At 37.1% G+C, this 25821-nt stretch overlaps 1 protein-coding gene across 4 annotated transcripts in view; it reads right to left on the reverse strand.

The window, feature by feature from the left end:
- The window catches only part of ICE2 (interactor of little elongation complex ELL subunit 2), a 72312-nt gene that overhangs the window by 18982 nt on the left and 27509 nt on the right, over positions 1–25821 (reverse strand). For all 4 annotated transcript variants that reach the window (XM_055436022.2, XM_055436020.2, XM_088839663.1 and 1 more), the window contains exons 10-12: positions 16395–17394; positions 15536–15711; positions 9755–9884 (exon numbers count right to left, since the gene is read on the reverse strand). In XM_055436022.2, the coding sequence (XP_055291997.2) occupies positions 9755–9884; positions 15536–15711; positions 16395–17394 (1306 nt within the window). The remainder of the gene's footprint in view (positions 1–9754; positions 9885–15535; positions 15712–16394; positions 17395–25821) is intronic.

The following is a 25821-nucleotide window of genomic DNA, read 5'->3' on the forward strand; positions in this document are numbered from 1 at the left end:
TCCAACTCTCACATCCATACAAGACCACGGGAAAAACCATAGCTTTGAAGGACTGATGCTAAAGCTGAAACTGCAATACTTTGGCCACCTCATGCGACGAGTTGACTCATTGGAAAAGACTCTGATGCTGGGAAAGGTTGGGGGCGGGAGGAGAAGGGGATGACCGAGAATGAGATGGCTGGATGGCATCACCGACTCTGTGGACATGGGTTTGAGTGAACTCCGGGAGTTGGTGATGGACAGGGAGGCCTGGCATGCTGTGCTTCATGGGGTCGCGGAGAGTCGGACACCACTGAGCAACTGAACTGAACTGAACTGACTAGACGGACCTTGGTTGGCAAAGTAATGTCTCTGCTTTTTAATATACTATCAAGGTTGGTCATAACTTTCCTTCCAAGGAGTAAGCGTCTTTTAATTTCATGGCTGCAATCAGCATCTGCAGTGATTTTGGAGCCCAAAAAAATAAAGTCTGACACTGTCTCCACTGTTTTTCCATCTATTTCCCATGAAGTGATGGGACCAGATGCCATGATCTTTGTTTTCTGAATGTTGAGCTTCAAGTCAACCTTTTCACTCTCCTCTTTTACTTTCATCAAGAGGCTTTTGAGTTCCTCTTCACTTTCTGCCATAAGGGCGGTGTCATCTGCATATCTGAGGTTATTGATATTTCTCCCAGCAATCTTGATTCCAGCTTGTGCTTCCTCCAGCCCAGCGTTCCTCATGATGTACTCTGCATATAAGTTAAATAAGCAAGGTGACAATATTCAACCTTGACGTACTCCTTTTCCTATTTGGAACCAGTCTGTTGTTCCATGTACAGTTCTGACTGTTGCTTCCTGACCTGCATACAGGTTTCTCAAGAGTTGGGGTTAGCAGATGTAAATTACTATACACAGGATGGATAAACAATAAGGTCTTACTGTATAGCATAAGGAATTATATTCTATATCCTATGATTAAAATATAATGGAAAATAATATAAAAAGAATGTGTGTATATATATACACAGACACATATACATGTAGTATAACTGAATCATCTTGCTCTGCAACAGATAGTAACACAACACTGTAAACCAACTATACTTCAAGTTAAAAACAGAGCAAACATTGAACTGATAATTAGAAACTCCTCAAAAAGAAAATGGCAACCCACTCCAGTATTCTTGCCTGGAGAATCCCAGGGACAAAGGAGCCTGCTGGGCTGCCATCTATGGGGTCACACAGAGTTGGACACGACTGAAGTGACTTAGCAGCAGCAGCAGCAAAAAGAAAACTCTAGGCCACAAGCTTCACACGTCAATTTTACCAAACATTTAAGTAAGAAATAACACTGATTTTTACAGAAATTCTACCAGACAACAGAAAAAGAGGAAACCGATCCCAAATCATTTTAAGACATAAACTTAATATCAATACCTCACAAGGAAACTTACAGGTCAACCTCACTTATAAACACAAATGGCAAGATAAATATTAATAAACTGAATCTACCGATTTTTGGGCAAAGGCACGGGGTCACAAAGAATTGGACATGACTGAGTGATTAACATTTTCACCAATATTTAAAAAGAGTACTATATCAGAGCAAGCTGGAATTATGGCAGGAACACAAGTTTGGATTAACATTTTAAAATTAATATGATTTTCACATTAGTAGATAGAAAAGTTATACCATCATATAATCTCAATAAATACAGAGAAAATATCTGAAAATTTCTTTTTTCACCCATTCATTATTAAAATTCTTAACTAGGCATAGAAAGGAACTTCTTTCTTTAAACAAAAGGCATACACAAACACCCATACAAAACACTACATAAAATGGTGAAATGTTGAAAATCTCCTCCTTTAAGATAAGACACAGACAAGGACGCCCATTATTTACCTTCTATTTGAATTCTTGGCAAAGGTAGCAAGGAATAAAAAGGTATAATGATTGTAAAGAAGAAGTAAGATGGTCATTATTTGCTGAGAACATAATTGTTTAACTTGAAAATATAAATTATTAGAATGAGCTTAGTCAACTTACTAAGATACAAGATCAACACACAACATTAATATGCAAATAAATCCTATATTATCAGTAACAGCCTACAAGAAAATAAAATTTCAGAAATATCATTTATAATATAAAATATCAGCCACAAACAAAAATATTTAACAAAAGATGTGCAAGAACTTTACAAAGAAAATCATAAAGATATTAATAGAAATTAAAGATATAAATAGAAGAATATTTAAAGTTTACAGATTGAAGGATTTGTTATTATAAAGCTGTTAATCTGTTCCACATTGATTGAGTCAGTGCACTTCCTAACAAAAAGCCCAATCTTCCTGTTGCTGTTGGCTGAAACTGACAAGCTGATCCCCAAATCTGTAAATGCAAAGAGCCAACAGCCAAGAAATTCTTGAAGAAAAACAAGTTGACACAGAACTACTCCATACTCTGTAATGACCTACATGGGAAAAGAATCTAAAAAAGAGTGGATATATGTGTCTGTATAACTGATTCACTATGCTGCACACCTGAAACTAACACAACATTGCAAATCAAATATACTCCAATAAAAATTAATTAAAAATAAAAAGTTGACAAGATTTGCTTCATCAAACAGTAAAAGATTTTATAAAGCTAATGTAATTAAGACAGTGCTAATTGTCTAGCTAGAGTAATTACTCTAACTAGAGTAATTAAAACAGGATAAAGAAATAGGGAGTCCAGCTTAGATTCATGTGTATAACTCAAGTAAAATGGGACAGCAGAGAATGGATAGTCTTTTTCAATAAATGGTGCAGAAAACTGGAAAAAAGAACACTTAATATTCCATGCAAAAATAAACACCATATAAACAAACTATGTATCTGAAAACTAAAAGATAATTTTAGAAAGGTTTCCAGAAGATATTATATTCATGATGCTGCTGTAAGGAAGACTTGTTAAATCAGGCAAAAAAAAAACACTAATCATAAAGAAAATGGCTAAATATTGGTTTTTATTAAATCCAAAAGATACCATTAAGAGACTGAAAAGGGAAGAGCAGGAGAAAATTACCTGTAACATTTAAAACCAACAAAGAACTAACAAGGAAATAAACAAAAACTTGACAACAGTGAAAGAGGATTGAATAGGCAATTCACAAAAGTGAACATCCAAATGATTATTAATCACATGAAAAAGTGTCCAACTTCATAAATAACCAAGGACAAGCAAATTAAAATAATAATGAGAGGGGGAGGGAGAGAGGAAAAAAAAACAATAATGAGATGTTAATAATACATACCCACCAGCGTGACAAAAATTAAACTGATAATGCCAAGTGTGGGCAAGGATGTGGAGAAGATATAATCCTCACAAGCTGCTAATATAAGTGTATATTGGTATAATCATTTTGGAAAGCTTTCTGGAATTATCTAACTGAGGATAATGTAGCTTAAGCTGCTGCTGCTGCTGCTAAGTCACTTCAGTCGTGTCCGACTCTGTGTGACCCCATAGACGGAAGCCCACCAGGCTCCCCCGTCCCTGGGATTCTCCAGGCAAGAACACTGGAGTGGGTTGCCATTTCCTTCTCCAATGTGTGAAAGTGAAAAGTGAAAGTGAAGTCGCTCAGTCATGTCCAACCCTTAGCGACCCCATGGACTGCAGCCTACCAGGCTCCTCCATCCATGGGATTTTCTAGGCAAGAGTACTGGAGTGGCTTGCCATTAAGCTATGACCCAGTAATTCTACTCTCAGGTTAGGTGCCCAAGAGCAATACACACACACTGCTCTAACAGACACTTACGTTCACAGCTGCATTAACATAGAAACAACTGAAACAGGCTCCCAAAGTTAAATGCAAAAATAAATGGTGGCATATTCTTAAAAAGGAAAATGTCATAAAGAAAAATATTGTTATAGACAACATAAACTTCAAAAACTATTAAGCAAAAGAAGGTATAAATTAAAGAATTCTATAATTCCATCCATACAGAGCTGGTGAAAACCAAATGATTACGTCAGAAAGCGGGACACTAGTTACTAGTGGAGAAGAGGAAGAAGGATATATAGGGAAGTGGCACAAGATGGGTCTCTGGCAGTTTTCAGCTTCTTGGTCTGGGTGAGTTATAGAGGTGCAGACTTTGTTATGTAATTCCTTGAGCTGTACATTTTCCACTTTTCTCCTGCATTGGCAGGTGCGTTCTTTACCACCTGGGAGGTCCTTTAATTTCACTTTTCTGAATGTATACTTCCAAAATAACATATATGAAAGGAAAATATTATCAAAGCAAAGGTATATGTTACAACTGACAATATTTTAGGACAGAAGTAGCACTATGTAGATCTTTTTTAAAATTATGCATAAATATAGAGAAGTTCTCAGTTTTTTGTTGTTTTAGCCTGCTTTTAATCTTTGGTTAAGAAATCCTTTTTTACGCTCATATTTTAATCTAAATTTTAGGTTAATAGCTATTTTTTTCTCAGTACAAAAATATACGAAGTATAACTTCATTGTCTTGTGGTATTTATTTTCATTAAGGAGAAGTGTACTTTTAGGGTATTATATCACATAATATAGTGAAGGACAGGGAAATCTGGCGTGCTGCAGTCCATGAGGTCGCAAAGAGTCAGACACGACTGAGCAATTGAACAACAACAAAAATTACATAATCGTTGTAAGAAAAAGGATTTGTGTATAGAGTCCCTGAGGTAGATTCAACAAAATATTATTATTAATATTTGACTGCACTGTGTGGCTTGCAGTATCTTTTCCTCAATCAGGGATTGGACATAGGGCCATGGCAGTGAAAGCACTGAGCTGTAACCACTGGACTGTCAGAGAATTCGTGAACAAAATATTATTATGTACATTACCTACAGATGAAAAAGCTGGGGACTCACAAGCTTAAATGATTTTACCCAAAGTAAAAAGAAAACTGTGAAGTATGAAGTACTCATACACGTATCTTCTGACTCACATTCAGCATGATTTTTACATTCCATTATGACTGAAAAGCACAGGCTGTGGAATCAGAAAACACATTGATATAAATCCCAGATTTCCCACAAACTGTAATCTTGAGCAATAAACTCTATAAGCCTCAGTTTCCTCATCTATAAAAAAAGACAGACAACACTTATTTTACATAATAGTGAAGATTAGTAACAATGGATATACAATCCTTGACCTACATCACATACTTCATTAATGACAGAAATACTACTGTATTACTTTATATACAGAAAAATACACATATACATGTATATACACACACACACATATACAGTTTCTAAGGAAAATTTTGGAGAATTTCAAGTGTATTATATTATAATTTTGTTCGAGAGTGGTAGATACATAAGGCGGAGAAGGCAATGGCAAGCCACTCCAGTACTCTTGCCTAGAAAATCCCATGGATGGAGGAGCCTGGTAGGCTGCAGTCCGTGGGGTCGCTAAGGGTCGGACACGACTGAGCGACTTCACTTTCACTTTTCACTTTCACACATTGGAGAAGGAAATGGCAACCCACTCCAGTGTTCTTGCCTGGAGAATCCCGGGGACGGGGGACCCTGGTGGGCTTCTGTTTATGGGGTCACACAGAGTCAGACACGACTGAAGTGACGCAGCAGCAGCAGATACATAAGGAAGCAAAGGAGAGAACAAAATAAACAGCAATATCCTAAGAGCTGTTATACTGGGAGCCTAAGAGGAGCAGAAGCTAAAAGGACAAGAATAGTACAGGGAGGAAGACTGACATACAGAATCAAAAAACAGAATACTTGAAAAGAAAGACATTACTAATTTCAAGTGTATAGTTCAGTTGCTAAGCTTAGTCCAACTCTTTGTGACCCCATGGACTACAGCATGCCAGGCTTCCTTGTCCTTCACTATCTGCTGGAGTTTGCGCAAACTCATGTCCATTCAATCAGTGATGTCATCCAACCATATCATCCTCTGTCACCCTCTTCTCTTGTCCTCAATCTTTCCCAGCATCAGTCTTTCCAATGAATATTCAGGGTTGATTTCCTTTAGGATTGACTGGTTTGATCTCCGTGCAGTCCAAGGGACTCTCAAGAGTCTTTTCTGACATCACAGTTCAAAGCATCAATTCTTCAGTGCTCAGCCTTCTTTATGATCCAACTCTTACATATGTACATGACTACTAGAAAAACTGTAGCTTTGACTGTAAAGACCTTTGTTGACAAAGTGATGTCTCCGCTTTTTAATATGCTGTCTAGGTTTGTCACAGCTTTTCTTCCAAGGAGCAAGAGTCCTTCGATTTTGTGGCTGCAGTCACCATCTGCAGTGATTTTGGAGCCCAAGAAAATGAAATCTGTCACTGCTTTCATTTTTTCCCCATCTACTTGCCGTGGCATGTATACTATAACTCATATCTAGCAAAGCAGCATACAGGTAAAAACAATGTTCAATTAGCCTTTATTTAGATGTCAAAGGGAAATAATAAATACTTTTGAAGAGAGATGTACTAAATAATATTTTGTATACATCTTTTACCTCTTGACCATCTTTAGATAGGAACTCTTCTTTAAAACTAAAACCACTAAGTCTACACAATGTAAGCTGCTGCTAAGTCACTTCAGTCGTGTCCGACTCTGTGCGACCCCACAGACGGCAGCTGACCAGGCTCCGCCGTCCCTGGGATTCTCCAGGCAAGAACACTGGAGTGGGTTGCCATTTCCTTCTCCATCCAATGTAAGCTAGAACTACAAAATAGAGAGACTAAGTAATGAGTCACACATGCTACTTTAGAGTCATACCTGATATATAACTTATTTTAACTATATTGTCATTCCAGACGCCACAAGGACAAACTATTACCGTTTTTATCTTATTTCCTGAAAGCAAATTTAGCAAATACCTACTTAGGAGTCCATTCTCCTAAACTCCCTTCCTGTTGCAACATTTCTCTTAAATTAAAAGAGTAAATAAAATTGTAAAAAACCTCAAAACTCACAGATGTTTTTAAAATAGTATTTTGAAACATTCACCCCCACATAAAAAAAAAAAAACCCAAACCAAGCAAACACACCATATAAGAATACAGCATAAGTGTCTCACCAAACAACTGTCAAAGACACTAAATACACCACCTCATTACATAAAAATGAATGGCTTATCAGTAGACAGGATTCACTGATGATAAACAGCATGTAAGGCAATGATTACTTATGACTTTAGAGTACAGTAGTCCCCCCTTATCCACAGGTGACACAAACTAAGAGCCCCCCAGTAGATGCCTGAAACTGATAGTACCAAACTTTACATATACTGTTTTTTTCTACACATACATACCTATAATAAAGTTTAATGTATAAATTAGGCACAGTAAGAGTTTAACAACAGTAACTAATTATAAGATAGACCAATTTTAACAATGTACTAGAATAAAAGATTTCTGAATGTGGTGTGTCTCTCCCACCCTCTCTTTCAAAATATCTTACAAATTGAATGCCTTTTCCATTTAAATTAATACTTATCTGCTCTGTGACAATAACCTTTGCGGTTTGAGGTTTGTTTTGCAGTTTGACAACAAAACAAACATGCGTTCTTTATCCTTCATAACTTCAAGACAGAAGATTTGTTCTGACCACAGATGTTTGCCACACAGCATATAAATTTTCTTTCCTAATTAAGAAAAGAAAACTGAAAACTTTCACCTTTTCACTTAAAGGAAGCAGTCTGCAGTTTCTCCTAAGCATATCTAAATCGCCAGCATCACATACTCTTGCCACTTTGGGGCTAAGTAAAAAAAGGGTTACGTGAAGATAAGCACCGATAACTGGGATACTACAAAGTGACTAATTGGCTGGAGAGACTAGAAAAGGGGTGATTCACATCCCAGGCACTACACAAAATGGTGTGCTTTTTAAAACTTATGATTTGCTTATTTCTGGAATCTTTCATTTACTATTTCAGACCATGGTTGACTAGTTGAAGATAACTGAAACCACAGAGTGAAACTGCAATCAAGGGGTGACTACTGCAATTTTGATGATGTAAACCATATAAATGATGGTAGTTTTATTTGTTAAACTTTACATTAAAAAAAAAACTTAAATGTTTAGGTCAAGAATGTCTATTCTCTGTTAGTACTTTAAAAAGGATTTCAATAGTAAGTTTTTGTTTGGTCCCCTAGGGAGAAGGCAATGGCAAGCCACTCCAGTACTCTTGCCTAGAAAATCCCATGGATGGAGGAGCCTGGTAGGCTGCAGTCCGTGGGGTCGCTAAGGGTCAGACGCGACTGAGTGACTTCACTTTCACTCTTCACTTTGACACATTGGAGAAGGAAATGGCAACCCACTCCAGTGTTCTTGCCTGGAGAATCCCAGGGACGGGGGAGCCTGGTGGGCTTCCGTCTATGGGGTCACACAGAGTCGGACACGACTGAAGTGACTTAGCAGCAGCAGCAGCAGCAACACAGTCGTGGCTGACAATTGTTTTCAAGTAGTTTACATGAAGACTGTTGGTGGGTTTCATGGCAACAGGTGTTTGGAGGAACACTGAAATTGTTGCTGTTGACTGAAAACTACTACAACAAACTTCTGGCAGTGTGTATGAAGAGGCAGGAAGAAGCTAGAGCACCACCAATCTTTAGCTACTTCCTTTTGGGGTTAAGTAGAGAGAGTGAATCAATGATCTTATTAACACTCTCATAAAACATGAAGACAAAATATTGATTAACCAGAATACAGAAAAAGTTTTCGAGTGACCTATTTTTGGATCAACCAAGAAAAGCATACTTATAAAACACTTAATTACATACTAGAAATTATGCTATTACAAGAATATAAAGTTTCATCAGACTCTGACTTTAAACCAGTTGTTGTCTACTGCGAACATGAAGTGTAAGTCGCTCAGTCGTGTCTGACTCTTTGCGACCCCATGGACTATACAGTCCATGGAATTCTCCAGGCCAGAATACTGGAGTGGTTGCCATTTTCTTCTCCAGGGGATCTTCCCAACCCAGGGATCGAACCCAGGTCTCCTGCATTGCAGGTGGATTCTTTACCAGCTGAGCCACAAGAGAAACCCAATGGGAAGACAGGACAGGCTTTAAAAAAACAATTAAGTAGAAAGCAACAAACCATAAAAGTGGTTAAAAAAAAAAGGCAATGCATTGAGATATCAAAGGAAGGAAATCACATGAAGGAAGGGCAGCTTGAGATGGCTGGCATGCAGTGAAATATAAGGGATGAATTGAGAAGTATAGGAGTAAGCATTCCAATAGAATGGAACAATATCAATAATGATTATCAAGTAATCCTTCGTGTGAAGTATGTTAACTGTACATGAACCCAGCCAACACAAATTAAGATCCTGCCTAACTATTCCCCTAACAAAAAACAAAACAAAGTAAATAAACTGTTTCATCAAGATAATATGTGAGATTTAAAAAATAATGTCATAAATTTAAGAAAATTTCAAAAAATATATTTTAAAACCAATTATATAGTACTTTTAAAAGAAGCGTCTTTGAAAACACATCTATATTTTTTCATTACACTCCTAAATATTTTAAAAATAAAATGATTACATTGACATTCATATGCAACTAATAAGAGAATAAAAGAGAAATCAAAACATATGATAATCACTACTCACACTCTGCTATTTAACTCTGCAGTAGAAATGTTTTAATAGAAAGAAATACTAATACAATCAGAAAACTGAAAAGTACAGAATTTACAGATGAATAGAACTATGTATATTTACAAAGGAATTAAAAAGGAGAACAAAGCCTCTTGTTTAACTTACCAACATAAAATGAGGAGTTGGAATGCAATAAACTTTCAGTCCATAAGCGACAGAGTTCACTTTCAGTCAGAGCTTCAACCCCATAACAAGCTTGATACTCCACTTTTGGTAGTACATAAACTGGAAATTGCTGCAATTCAAAGTTATACTCTTATAAAGCTTTATTAATTTACTATTCTCTGTGGTAGAGGGCAAGGTTGGGATGATTTGGGAGAATGGCATTGAAACATGTATATTATCATATGTGAAACGAATCACCAGTCCAGGTTCAATGCATGATACAGGAAGCTCGGGGCTGTTGTACTGGGATGAACCAGAGGGATGGGATGGGGAGGGAGGTGGGAGGGGGGTTCTAGATGGGGAACACATGTACACCCGGGGCAGATTCATGTCAATGTATGGCAAAACCAATACAATAATGTAAAGTAAGAAAAAACTAAAAATAAAAACAAACAAACAAAAAAAGAATCAAGCCAAATGAAAATAAATAAATAAATAGACATATGGAATATTAAAAAAAAAAACCCAGTAAATACATCTGCCTATATAATATAACTTTGCCACTTTTCAAAATGCTTTCAGGTAATCTTATTTTATCCTTTCAAATACAGTTGGATGCAGGCAGAAATATGGATAGAACCCTTAGTAGACATGGGCAGTTGTGGATAAAAAAGAGATCGTGAACCAAGAGCCTCCCCTACCCCCAACCAAAATCAACATACCTCTCCATACATAAACATATTTTATTTCTGTCACTGAACATGACTGAATAAAGCCTGGGTTACAAAATTGCCCAAAGTTTCAAAACTAGAAGCTGGGAAGCCATGACTGTAATACATACTAATAATTCTCAAGAGGGTTAAAAAAAAGTGTGATTTTTTTTTTCCCACCTAAACCATTAGGCACATCGTCTCAGGCTTAAATACTTTGAGCAGCTTGTTTTCATTTTATGAATGTATGAGCACTAGTACTTACATTAATACACATGGATGTTGCCTCTTCATTAATACAAAAGACTTTATTTCAGACACTACGTACTTGACAAATTAGCCATTTAGTGTTTATTGGTCAGGACTGTACAGATTAAGCAAAATGACTATACCTACGACTAGTCTAAATGAGATGTAAGGAAATCCATGCCTGTAAAATAATATAATGCTAGTCATGTTCACTGTGCTCATATTAACTCATTTCTGTCAAAGAAAATTCTAATCTTAATAGCAATCTCCATTTCTAGCTGCAGAGGGAAAAACACATGATTTAAGGAGCTTAAAGTTATATAGCCAGTTAGCATGGACAGAGGAGCCTGGTAGGCTGCAGTCCATGGGGTCGTGAAGAGTCGGACACGACTGAGTGACTTCACTTTCACTGTTCACTTTCATGCATTGGAGAAGGAAATGGCAACCCACTCCAGTGTTCTTGCCTGGAGAGTCCCAGGGACAGAAGCCTGGTGGGCTGCCGTCTATGGGGTCACACAGAGTCGGACACGACTGAAGTGACTTAGCAGCAGCAGCAGCCAGTTAGTACTTGTGAGATTGGGCTTTCCTGGTGCTTCCCAGGTGGCTCAGTGGTAAGAATCCGCCTGCCAACACAGGAGATGCAGGCAATGTGGGTTTGATTCCTGGGTCAGGAAGATCTCCTGGAGGAGGAAATGGCAACCCACTCCAATATTCTTGCTTGGGAAATCCTATGGACAGAAGAGCCTGGTGGGCTACAGTCCATGGGGTTGCAAAAAATTGGACACGACTTAGTGACTCAACAACAACTTCCGAAATTATACTGTTTTTTGCTTTTATACTTGAAACCACTTCATAAATGTTTCTGAATGACTGATTTTCATAAACTGGCAAATTCAGTGGGAGAAGGAAATGGCAACCCACTCCAGTGTTCTTGCCTGGAGAATCCCAGGGACGGGAGAGCCTGGTGGGCTGCCGTCTATGGGGTCGCACAGAGTCAGACACGACTGAAGCAACTTAGCAGTAGCAGCAGCAACATAATGGTGGTGTTAATAATAATTCAAATCCAGTAAAATTTCTGTGAACAATAACTTTGGTTCATTATTACCTTTGAATATTGTAAAACTCAACAGCAGTGCTTCTTAAATTTCAATGTGCGTGTGAATAACTAGTTTAAAATACATGCGGAATCTGAGGTGAAAACCAAGTCTACATATGTTTAACAAGCTATTGTTCCTGGGACCAGAGTTTGAGTAGTAAGCTCCCTACAGTTGTCTCCTTAATTAAAAAAAAAATTATGATTAGGATAGTATTATTGCTGTGTGCTAAGTCACTTCAGTTGTGGCTGACTTTTTGCAGCCCTATAGATTCTAGCCTGCCAGGCTCCTGTGTCCATGGGATTCTCCAGGCAAGAATACTGGAGTGGGCTGCCTTGCCAAAATCACTTAATTGTATAATAATTCTTCAGCAATTGGTAATCTGCATTTATGGTTGCTTATAGTTGCAAATAAAACCTGGAGATAAAGAAATGAAGGCTCAAAGGGTTAAAATACGTGTTCAAGGACACACAACCAGTTCACAGCAGAGTTGGGAAAACGAATAATTGAGAAAGAAGATCCTCTTTTGGATCATGAATAGGTAATAGCATTAATTCAAGATTTCTTTTCAAATTAAAAAACATTACTCTTTCTGAAGAAAGTACTCTGGGGGATTTTCTTTGATAATACTGTCATATCTATAAACCTAAGTCTTGAATCTGGTATTAATTTATGTATTCTACTGCCATCTCCAGGAAGCCAAGGGAAGGAAAAGTCTGAATATTTTATCTCAGTACTCCAAAATTAAAGTGAAATTTTAAGTACAAAGTTTTCAAATTATATAAATTAAACTTACTGTTTTCTTTATCCCTTAATTGTTCACTTCTAAGTGAAAGCTTCTCTTGGTTTTCTGTCTTCCAATTTATCACATAAACCTTCCAAACTTTTACATACATTCTGAAATATTTCATGGCTAGTATCCTGTAATTAGGATAGTGACATAGCTAGTATCCTAATAGGTACATTTCTGTTGTTTCCTAAGATCCAAGCACTTTCAGGATACTTTTATCTGGACCGAGAATGCCAATATAAACTTTAAGATAACTGGATCTAAGTTTTTTAATCCCTTCAGAATATAACTCCTAGGAAATCTGGTTAACTGAGACAGATAATAATATAATATTAAATCATTCAGAGGTATTTGGCCTGGATTTCATAACTACATGTAGAACTCAGTAAGTTCTAGCTTCATCTTGTGTTCCAAATTAGCCTCTTTTTCATCAATTGAGAGTGGTGCTCTTCTAGGTTCCCCTCTGTTGTACAAGATTAAGTAGACTCTTGATGAGAAAAAATAAATGATACTGGAAACTAAAATCTCAACTACAGTAAAAGAGAATTGAAGAAACAAAGGGAAAACAAAAAGAAGAAACGAGGTTCTTGGATAGCAGAAGTTGAAGAGACTTCTGAGTGTTTTAAAACCTGATCTAAACCAGTTGGTTTTTAAGAAGGAAATGTTAATGAGGATGCATTCTTACCTAACTGGAGTTTAAACACTACCACTTAAAAATTTCAACTAGTGCCTCAATTTCCCTTCCCTAACACCCTCATCTCTCCTTACGCCTCATTTTTTTCTCACTTATTCAATATTTATTTATTGAGTTTCCATGGAACAAAACATTTGAGAAAAACAGATGACTAGGATATGATTCCGAAGGGAACACATTCCACTAAGGAATTTAAAATATGTGTACTAAACTATTACATATAATGATAGATAAAATAAGTATTTGCTGAAAATTTTAAAATTATACTCAGGGTTTGACATAATCAGAAACAGAAGGCTCCTATTTAGCTATTCTTTGGGGCTTGGTAGTTTGGATATATTTTGATGAAGAGTGAATACTCTCCCATAGATTTCACAAATTCCACTTTGGTCAAGTGAATGACAATGTCCATAACAGGTTATCTCACTGAACAATTAAATCAGGGTCCAAAATATTCCTAGGCTATCCTTACTTAAGAGACCCTGCCCATCAATAATTTCTAAGTGTTATAAGTTGGTAGATCAATACAGAGTGGTATGGGCTCACAGAAATGATGTTAGCCTTCAAATAATCTGATAGCAGCTAAGAATGAACAAAATAAAATCTTGAAAATACAATCCAAAGCACTGACGCTGTATGTATTAAGATGTGCATGCTATGGCTATTAACTTCATCACAGTTAAGTACAGATGAGACAGGAAAAAATTAGTAAATAAAATCTTTTAATACAGAGAATACTTGTATTTATCAAAAAGGAGACTAAAATCAGACCTATAGCATTTTGTCATTCCTTGGCCACCTCATGCGACGAGTTGACTCACTGGAAAAGACTCTGATGCTGGGAAGGATTGGGGGCGGGAGGAGAAGGGGACAACAGAGAATGAGATGGCTGGATGGCATCACCGACTCGATGGACATGAGTTTGAGTGAACTCCGGGAGTTGGTGATGGACAGAGAGGCCTGGCGTGCTGTGATTCATGGGGTCGCAAAGAGTCGGACACGACTGAGCGACTGAACTGAACTGAATGTTCTCTTTTAAAAAACTCTCCACCATACATTTAATTCAAAACCAGCTGGTTTCTAAAATTTCAAGTCTGAACCAGTGATGAATACCAATTATGAGAACTTTTCTTCTCTTCTTTTTTAAATTCAGTTAAACCTTACTATGATAAAAGTAGTAGTCAGGGACTTGACCCACAAGGGTCAATGCTGGAACATCACAGTTCCTTAGCCCCAAACACACTGACATTCTACAGTGATCACTCAGGATTCTTAATGGGTGGCAGGTTAAATAGCATGAAACAGAGAACATCAAAAAAGGAAGGAACTGGGACTTCCAATGTAGGGGGTGTGGGTTCAATCCCTGGTTGGGGAACTAACATCCCACATGCTTCATAGAATGGCCAAAAACATTAAAAAAAAAATACAATAAAAAGAAAGGGAGGGAGGGAAAAAACGACGGAAGAAAGGAAAGCAGGAGGAGGAAAGGAGAGGGGAAGATAAGAAGAAAGGAAGGAAGACAAAAGCAAAGGAAAAGGAAGGAAGAAAAAGTGAACTATGATAAAATGGACACAACAGAAAAAATCTTATTAAGAAAAAAGGATAGACTTCATTATTTCTTACATAATCATTTATACCATAAAAGCTCCTCTTTATCTAAATTCATTGGTTACACACACAAAAATCTAACTAATCTGAAAGAGAACTTAAAATATCAAATATAACAAACTACCAAAAGAACCAATTACTCAAACTGTAGCAAAAACTTTAAGGAAAATATTTATACCAAATCCTCAAAGAAACAATAGGGGAAAAAGAAAAGAGGACATTTAGTCTTCTATCAAGCCTGGGAAGACATCCTCAAATGTGCATGAAAGCCCACCTTTCAAAACGCAAACTTCTAAAATAACTCAAAAAGATTCTCAAAGTAAGAAAGAAAGGAGCCAATATAGGAAAATCCAAATTCACAGAGAAAGCTGGAACTTTCTATGTCAAGTCTATAATAGTGCCATTTTTCACAAAGTTTATATATAGTCCACGCAAGAATGTTATCAGCACTCATGATTATTACTTTCAACTAAACTTTAAAGTGTTTTCAGTATTTTACTAAAAAACCTCGACCTGAAAAAACTACTGTAAGAAAGATCAATAACTTAAAATCAAACTTCATCACAATGGCATGTTCAATATTCGCTGCCCACCTACTTATGCGACGATATCTTAACTCCCCAAGTAACAACTTACTCTTCTGATTTTCTTCCGTTTTTTAGAACGTGGTCTGGTCTCTATCCTCTGGACGCTGCATCGCACAAGTAACAACAGGTCTTGCAGGCTAAACAGCTTATAAACAAAATTTCCTTCCTGAGGAGCTACATATTCTGATGTATCTTCAACATAGTCCTGAAGTTCATATGGCAATCCTTTAAAAATAATTATATTCAGCATTTTTATTTTAAACTACATTAGCCCTTTATCCATCATACTCCAAGATAAAACAATTGAACTACCAGCTTTCTATTTCCTCTGACCATTACACTATTAGCATTTCTGTTTACTTTAATTGCAACTCCAGTAAGAACTGAAATCAAAGCTTTAAGGTTCTCTTTCTTTTACCCTACTACCCTCACAAATATACCAATGAGACAACGTACGAAGTAAAAAGAAGTTTTAAAAAGCAGTGTTATTCATAATAGAGACAGACCTGAGATGCACCCTTATATCTATTTTACAAAATGAAAAAGTACAAAACTGCAGTCTAACATTAAGAATAAGTAAATTTAGATTAATACATATTTATCATGATTTTTGACACACTTCTCCTTCATCACTTCGGCAAACCACATTATCTATAGCTTACTGGCCACTGTAAATGTTGAATAAACATAGGTTACAAAAATCCATATAACTGTGGGTGTGTTTTTGGAGTGAAGGTTTTTACACAGTTAATGATAGTTCATTTTCCAACCAAAATGAACCATCAGTGACTATGTAAAGATCATAAACATTATTACAAAGAGAAAGGAGGGGAATGAGGGGGGAAAAACCTAAGGACAAGGAACAGGCAAAACAGTTAATATAAAATTCTTTGTAAATATTTACTTACGTCCTTTTGGCTTCTGAAAGGCAGAAGGCCAGCTAGACTTCGGCCAGCTAGAGGCATCTGACGGAGCAGAGGGTTGCTCAGAAATAGAAGGCTGTTTAGAATTTTCTGAATTCATTAAGGGCAATTCAGGTATTTTTCTGGAAATTGGTTTTAAGAGTTCATCCTGCATTTTTAAAATTTCTCCAACTGGATCAAATTTTTTATATACTCGTTTGATAGGTTTTTTTAAAACACATGACTCTTCAGGACTACAAGTACTATTCGTCTGGTTTCCTGTAGAATTCTGTCCTGAGGAAGAATTTAGGCTAGCTGGTTTAGAACTTAAATTACAACCCACTTCAGCTGTCTTTCCATTACTATTATTTTGACACTCCATATCAATGATTAAACAGTCTTCATCTGTATCACTGCTGTCAAGAACCACATCTTCAGCGTTCTCTGCTTCTGATGTAACAGTCTTTTCCTTTGAATTACTGTCTGTGTTCTCTAGAACGTTTACTCTTTCATCAACACTCTCCATTTCAGTGGCCATATCATTTTTATTAGAGGTTTCAATTTCCATAGAACTTTCTAACTGTAAGGGATCAGATGTTTTCAAGTCACTATCTTGCACCAAAGACTCGTCAGAATTTGATACCTTTTCACCACATGGTATAGATCTCTGATCATCTTTATTTTTGGACTCTTCAGGGCCACTGTCTATCATACCAGTCACCAGCTGTTTCTCCTTCTGCAACTGTTCCATCAGAATCTGAGATAAACTTCTAGAATGAGCAGAAATGTCTGGTGAAGTTGGTGCCTCGGATGGGTCTGCTGTGCTGGGGCCTGTGAGTGTATCTGTCATGGTGGGTACTGTGGAGGTACTTGCTGGACTTGGTGACTTTGATGATTTGGTGGTGGTTGCTCCAAAAGTTTCAAGTTCTGTGACATCATCATCAAAGTCCAGATCCAAATTTTCTCGGGTCTCAATTTTTCGGCACTCGTTAACTTCATAAGATATCTTAAGAAAATATATTGGCAAACTGTTAGCAACAATTCTAGGCCACCCCTCACCTATCAGTGACCCATCACAAACACAGTTCATACTCTTTAAAAGGAGAAAGAAAAGTCAAATGGCTTTGAAAGGTTCTTGCTTTGACAGAGTATTAGCAACTATTACCCTTATCTTCCCAATGAAATGTTGACAAAACACAGAAAAATTTTCCAAGTTGCTATATACCATAGGAAACGGGAAATACTTGTGAACTACTACATCTCAAAAGGTATTCCCACTAATCAAAAACACGTAGGACCTCAAAGAAGAAATGTGAGGCCAAACAGGAAGGCAGTGGATTTCCCTTCACACCCACTTTATATGCTCTTGCAGGGACTTAGCTGACCAGGAGGAAAGCCTCTTGCCACTCTAAGGAAACTGGAACTGTGGAATGCAACTGTGGAAGAGTCACCAGCCTCTAACATCAATCAGTACCTTTCTTTACATATCCACTCAGGGAAAACAACTCTCAGCAGTATGAGGAAAAATGGACAGAAAATGATTTTACTGTATCTTGGGACATGAAGCCATTGAAGGCTATAGTTTTTTACATACTGTTTTAGTTATTGAAGAACTCCAGACAGTTTTAATTTATTCAGGAATAAACTGTCTTGTCAAGTAGCAAAATCTCTCCTCAGTCTGGCAGAGTATTTTAGATAAACACCATGAAACTGTCTTACAGCTTAGGATTTGAAAGAAAAATATTCTGACAGCCTCAGGCAGTGAGTAAGAAAGATCTATCTGTGTAAATCACCTCTCTGAAACTCAATTTCCTCATCAGTAAAATAAAGATAATAGGGTCATCATCTTAGGTTTGTTCTAAGCATTAAAAGTATAATTATACATAGAAAATTTTTTGGTATAATCAATCATAGTAGTTTCTCACTAAACAATGCCACATTTAGTCAAAAAATAAAATAAAGCTATAAACAGTTTACGTGAGGCATTCTTACACAAAAAGGCTGAAAGAGAAACAATGGGACATGACATCAAGAAATAAAGAAAGAAGGACTAACAATATTAAGTGTTAGAGAAAAGTCAATGCAAGAAGCATTGGGTAGAAAAAGGAATCCTATGTTGAAAAAAGATGAAGTCCAGGAAATTTCCGGACAGTCCAGGGGTTAGGACTCTGTACTACCACTGCCAAGGGCATGGGTTCAATCCTGGTCAGGGAACTAACATTCCACAAGCCACATGGCTTGACTGAATTAAAAAAACAAAGAAAAAAGATGAAATCCACGATGAATAGATAATGATTTGTGACATGCCAAATAACAATAAAATTGTCAAAACTGACAAATAAAAGAAAAATTTGAAAGAAACAACTGTACTTGGTCAACGATACACTGTTTCTAAGTAAGTAAAGAAAAGGATGTAGAAAGTATCAATATTTAATAACTGAAATAAAGATACATGAATGACTGAAAACATACACATAGACTACAAAGATATACCTTTTCCCGCCCAAGGATCGAAGGGGTATTTCCAAAGACGGACTACAAATTAATACACAAAGAAAATATCAATAGAGTACAAAGCAGAATCTACTAAGGTCTGACTGTTTAGAGGGAAATAAAATTAGAAATCATTAAGAAAAAAGTCAACAAACAACAATAAATCCAAGCACTTGGAAATTTAAAACTGCCCAAACTGTTGGATAAAAGAAGAAATTAGAGTGATAATTACTGATTATTTAAAAAGCAACAAAAATAGAACAGTGAATATTAAAAATCGGAAGTATCATTCAGCACCTTTTCAAGAAATAGGTAAAGAATAATATATTCAAAATAATAAAATTTCATAAACATAAAACCAAAAATAAGAACTGAAAAACAATGCTCTCACTCCTGACAGAACAAATTTGGGTGAAATTAAAAGTGGTATTTACCTGTAAATATGTGCTTATAAAAGGATTCGTCTGTTAAACATATTAATTATATCAATAAAATTAACACTTCCTTAATGTCATGAAATACCTAATCGGTGTTAAAATTTTCTAGTCTGGTACATTTCTTTTTACAACTGTTTATTAGAATAAGGATCCCACCAAGATCCCGACTCTACATTGGTTGATGTCTCTCAATTTTCTTTGTCAAAAACCTCTCCCTTCAGACTCACTGCCAATTCCCATATTCACCAGATATTTGTAGAAGAAATTAGATCAGTTAACCTGTGGAATTTTCCACATTCTGGATTTTGCATCCCCATATCATTTAACACATGCTTCCCCTACATTTCCTATTACATGATCTAGTAGCTTGATCAGATTCAGGCACATTTTAAAAAAATCTTCATATGTTGTATGTAGTAACATATACCTCCTACTTCAATCAGGAGGCTAATGATGTTTAGTTATCTTTCTTCTTGTGATACTACAATTGTTCTGTTGCTTCATCAAGTGTCAACAACCTATTCTATCAAAATTCCTTATTGATCTTTTAATGATTTTAGCAGTCATTGATGATGATCATTGCCTAGATTCACTATTTCATTAAGAGTTGCAAGGTCTTCTCTGGTGGCTCAGAAGGTAAAGCATATGCCTGCAATACAGGAGACCCAGGTTCAACCCCTGGGTCAGGAAGATCCCTGGAGAAGGGAATGACTACCCACTCCAGTATTCTTCCCTAGAGAATTCCACGGACAGAGGAATGCTGGTGGGCTACAGCCCATGGGATTGCAAAGAGTCACTTGACTGAGTGACTAACATTTTCACAATCACTTAGAAGCTGCAAAATGGTGACAGTAAAATTTTAGCATTACCGTGAAATACAGTTTGTACTGGAAAAGACAGATATTTGAAATTTTAAAAGTTTCCAGAATAATGACTTGATACACCAGCATCCTCTGAAGGTGACTAATACTCTTTTAAAAAGATATTATTTTAAATTCATGGATTTTAACCTATTTCATATGTTTCCATCTACTGCATACCTGTTTTTTGTGACAGTCAAGCTAACACATCTCTGGCCAACAGGATAACCTTCAAGCATCTTTTTTTACACAATTCCAGTATTATTATAAGATTTTTGCTTCTTTGATTGGCATTTGTACCTCCTATGCTACAATTCTTGGTATCTAATACAAACATAAGTACTTACGTGTTTTATCATACTATCTAATGTGTTCAAAATAAGAACAGCAATATCATTACTAACAATATCATTATTAAATGATTTTTGGCAATTCTTTCTGAACATGATATAAATTTTTAGTCACTAAATTATCTGAACGACCATTTTCACTTAATATATATTGGACATCACATTATAGTTGCATACCTAGAGCTTTCTGATTCTTTTTATAAGCATACCTTGGAGATATTATATATTTCAGATCTAAACCACCCCAATAAAGCAAGTATCACAAAAAAAGTGACTCACACAACTTTTTTGTTTGTTTGTTTCCCAGGGCGTATAAAGATATATTTACATTATAGTCTATTAAGTGTGCAATGACATTGTGTCTTTAAAAGTATATACATCCTAATCAAGAAATACTTCACTGCTAAAAAGTGCTAATAATCATCTGAGCCTTCAGCAAGTTGTAATAGTAACATCAAAAATCACAGATCACCGCAACAAATATAATTATTTTTAAATACTTGAGAATTACCAAAACATGTCACAGTGACCTGAAGTGACAAAATAATGTTGGAAAATGGCAATGAGTGACTTGCCTGATGCAGGGTTACCAGAAACCTTCCATTTGTAAAAACCCAAAACAGCATCTTTGAAGCGCAGTAAAGCAAAGTGTGTCTGTAATAGCTGCATAGTAGGCTACTGAAGATGTACAGTTTATTTAATAAATACCCTATTAAGGGACATGAGGACTGTTTCCAGTAAATACCTCAGAGCTACAATGAATATCCTGCACAAATCTTTCATTTTTTTCCTAGTGTAACTTTGAGCGACATTTCTAGAAGTGAGAATTCTAGGGTAAAGGATGAACATATTAGCTTTCCTCTATTCTGTTGGTACATCCTTCTTCTATTTTGACTATAGAAATGTTACAGCAATCATCTTTTTTTCCTGTAATAACTTTGTAAGAACTTACATCAACAATCCTCTTTTGCTTCTCATGTTTAATTGAGATGGATTTATCTGCTCAGATTGTTACCTGTAGAACAATCCTGTGTGGGACTGTCCCAGGACAGCAGTCATAGACTCATGGCTCTAAGCCCATGTTTCATTGTTACCACTAGATATGTATGTATGCATGAAGGTTAGTTTGCGTTCATGTGTGCATATAAAATCTTTAGTACATTCTAATATCTGCTTCCTCTATTCCCCTCTACCACAACTGTCTGAAAACTTATTTTTCCTTTACCTTTAATGTCCTTGTTCTGCTCAATACTGACTTTACCACTAATGATTTTTCCTGAGTGAAGGCTTCTGTCTTGGAAGGAACTTTGGTTTGTTAGTTTCTCGAGTTCTTAGGGCCCAAGTCATCTCAAAACCATGTTAAGGTCCTGAGTGTCCCTCCACTCACCTACAAATTAGAGTCCGTCCACATTATCGTCACTTTTTTATTCTCACATCTTTCACCATCCTCTTTCCATCTGGGATTATTTTCCTTGTGCTTAAAGAATATCCAGGCTTCCCTGGTGGCTCAGTGGTAAAGAATCTGCCTGCCAATGCAGCAGACATGGGTTTGATCCCTGGGATGGGAAGGTCCCCTAGAGAAGGAAATGGCAACCCACTCTAGTTTTCTTACTTGGGAAATCACATGGACAGAGGAGCCTTGAGGGCTACAGTCCAGAGGATTGCAAAGAGTTGGACATGACTTAGCAACTAACCACCACAACAAAGAACATCCATTAGAGGGGGTTTGTGAGTAGCAAACGCAGTTTTTATTAATACCTGAAAATATCTTTCCTTAATTTTTTATTATTTAAGGATATTTCACTGGCTATTTTCTCCCACCACAATATACTTTCCCAACAAGTCTCCTGGCTTCCATTGTTGTTGTTTAGAAGTTATTTGCCAGTCTAACTCTCAGTCCTTTACAGGCAATGTGCCTTTTGGTTCTTTGGGGGCTTTTAAGAGTAGTTTTTGTCTCCAAGTATGGTTTTGTCCCATTATCTCTTTTATACCTTCCTTTTGGGTGAAAGTATACAAATGTTGGACATTCTCACTATATTCTCTATACCTTGTGCCCTATTCTCCATATTTTCTTTTTGTTGTTTGTGTTTCATTACAAACAATTACTTCAGACCCAACTTCAGTTTATTAATTCTCTTATCAGTTTTATCTAATGTGCTAATAACCATCTTTACAGAATTCTTAACTCTACTTGATATATTTTTCATTAAAATTTTTTAACTTAGTTCTTTTTCAAGTCATTGTTTGTGATGGTTCTTGCTCAGAGTACCCAGTCTCCTTCAGTGTCTAGTTATCTTTAAATGCTTTCTGGATGCTATATTTGCAAGTTATTTGTAGAAATAATATGAAGCTCAAAATGTCATTCTGTTCCTCTAAGAATTATTTTCACTTGCTTTTGCTAGGTATCTGGAGATACCAGCGATTTAAAAGCATGTGAACCCAAGTTCAAGGCCTGAAAACCCAGGATACAACCTATGAGAAAGCTGATTTATTTCTGGTTCTCCTTACTCCAGGGGTACAGCCCTGCAGGGTCCAAGCTCATGGTGGAAAAGTGACTGGTCCTGTGATGCTGCCAAAGGGCATATTTTCTGTTGCCTCTTCAGAACTGGCAAATATCATTACGGCAAAAATTACCCTATGTGACAGGCTTACCAACATGGATTTCAGTTTTCTTTACTATCTCAGTCCTATAAGTTCCCCTTATCTTGTTAGGTCTTTCATGATTCTAAGATATAAATTTATATAATAAGTACAGTGTTTTTCAGTTGACATCAGTAATGGATGGTCCAAATTGTCTGACCTGCATTACTGCAAGAAGTTCAGTTCAGTTCAATCGCTCAGTCGTGTCCAACTCTTTGCGACCCCATGAATCACAGTATGCCAGGCCTCCCTGTCCATCACCAATCCCGGAGTTCACTCAAACTCATGTCCATCAAGTCGGTGATGCCATCCAGCCATCTCATTCTCTATCGTCCCTGTCTCCTCCTACCCCCAATCCCTCCTAGCATCAGACTCTTTCCCAGTGAGTTAACTCGTCGCATGAGGTGGCCAAAATATTGGAGTTTCAGCTTTAGCATCAGTCCTTCCAATGAACACCCAGGATTGATCTCCTTTAGAATGGACTGGTTGGATTTCCTTGCAGTCCAAGGGACTCTCAAGAGTCTTCTCCAGCACCACAGTTCAAAAGCATCAATTCTTCACCGATCAGCTTTCTTCACAGTCCAACTCTCACATCCATACATGACCACGGGAAAAACCATAGCCTTGACTAGACGGACCTTGGTTGGCAAAGTAATGTCTCTGCGTTTTAATATGCTCTCTAGGCTAGTCATAACTTTCCTTCCAAGGAGTAAGCGTCTTTTAATTTCATGGCTGCAATCAGCATCTGCAGTGATTTTGGAGCCCAAAACAATATAAGTCTGACACTGTTTCCACTGTTTCCCCATCTATTTCCCATGAAGTGATGGGACCAGATGCCACGATCTTCGTTTTCTGAATGTTGAGCTTCAAGCCAACCTTTTCAGTCTCCTCTTTCACTTTCATCAAGAGGCCTTTGAGTTCCTCTTCACTTTCTGCCATAAGGATGGTGTCATCTGCATATTTGAGGTTACTGATATTTCTCCCAGCAATCTTGATTCCAGCTTGTGCTTCTTCCAGTCCAGCGTTCCTCATGATGTACTCTGCATAGAAGTTAAATAAGCAGGGAGACAATATACAACCTTGACGTACTCCTTTTCCTATTTGGAACCAGTCTGTTGTTCCATGTCCAGTTCTAACTATTGCTTCCTGACCTGCATTCAGGTTTCTCAAGAGGCAGGTCAGGTGGTCTGGTATTCCCATCTCTTTCAGAATTTTCCACAGTTTATTGTGATCCACACAGTCAAAGGCTTTGGCATAGTCAATGAAGCAGAAATAGATGTTTTTTTGGAACTCTCTTCCTTTCTCCATGATCCAGCAGATGTTGGAAATTTGATCTCTGGTTCCTCTGCCTTTTCTAAAACCTGCTTGAACATCTGGAAGTTCACGGTTCACATATTGCTGAAGCCCGGCTTGGAGAATTTTGAGCATGACTTTACTAGCGTGTGAGATGAGTGCAATTGTGTGGTAGTTTGAGCATTCTTTGGCATTCCCTTTCTTTGGGATTGGCATGAAGACTGACCTTTTCCAGTCCTGTGGCCATTGCTGAGTTTTCCAAATTTGCTGGCATATTGAGTGCAGCACTTTCACAGCATCATCTTTCAGGATTTGAAATAGCTGAATTGGAATTCCATCACCTCCAATAGCTTTGTTTGTCGTGATGCTCTCTAAGGCCCACTTGACTTCACATTCCAAGATGTCTGGTTCCAGGTGAGTGATCACGCCATCGTGATTATCTTCGTCGTGAAGATCTTTTTTGTACAGTTCTTCTGTGTATTCTTGCCACCTCTTCTTAATATCTTCTGCTTCTGTGAGGTCCATACCATTTCTGTCCTTTATCGAGCCCATCTTTGCATGAAATGTTCCCTTGATATCTCTAATTTTCTTGAAAAGTTCTCGTGTTTTTCCTATTCTGTTGTTTTCCTCTATTTCTTTGCATTGATCGCTGAGGAAGGCTTTCTTATCTCTCCTTGCTATTCTTTGGAACTCTGCATTCAGATGCTTATATCTTTCCTTTCCTCCTTTGCTTTTCGCTTCTCTTCTTTTCACAGCTATTTCTAAGGCCTCCTCAGCCAGCCATTTTGCATTTCTTTTCCATGGGGATGGTCTTGGTCCCTGTCTCCTGTACAATGTCATGAACCTCTGTCCAGAGTTCATCAGGCACTCTATCAGATCTAGACCCTTAAATCTATTTCTTACTTCCACTGTATAATCATAAGGGATTTGATTTAGGTCATATCTGAATGGTCTAATGGTTTGCCCTCCTTTCTTCAATTTAAGTCTGAATTTGCAATAAGGAGTTCATGGTCTGAGCCACAGTCAGCTCCTGGTCTTGTTTTTGCTAACTGTATAGAGCTTCTCCATCTTTGGCTGCAAAGAATATAATCAATCTGATTTCGGTGTTGACCATCTGGTGATGTCCATGTGTAAAGTCTTCTCTTGTGTTGCTGGAAGAGGGTGTTTGCCATGACCAGTGCGTTCTCTTGGCAAAACTCTATTAGCCTTTGCCCTGCTTCATTTCGTGCTCCAAGGCCAAATTTGCCTGTTACTCCAGGGATTTCTTGACTTCCTACTTTTGCATTCCAGTCCCCTATAATGAAAAGGACATCTTTTTTGGGTGTTAGTTCTAAAAGGTCTTGTAGGTCTTCATAGAACT

The sequence above is a fragment of the Moschus berezovskii genome, chromosome 9 (assembly GCF_049115385.1).
Source record: "Moschus berezovskii isolate FMDL1 chromosome 9, NW_MosBer_1.0, whole genome shotgun sequence".
Taxonomy (NCBI): Eukaryota; Metazoa; Chordata; class Mammalia; order Artiodactyla; family Moschidae; genus Moschus; species Moschus berezovskii.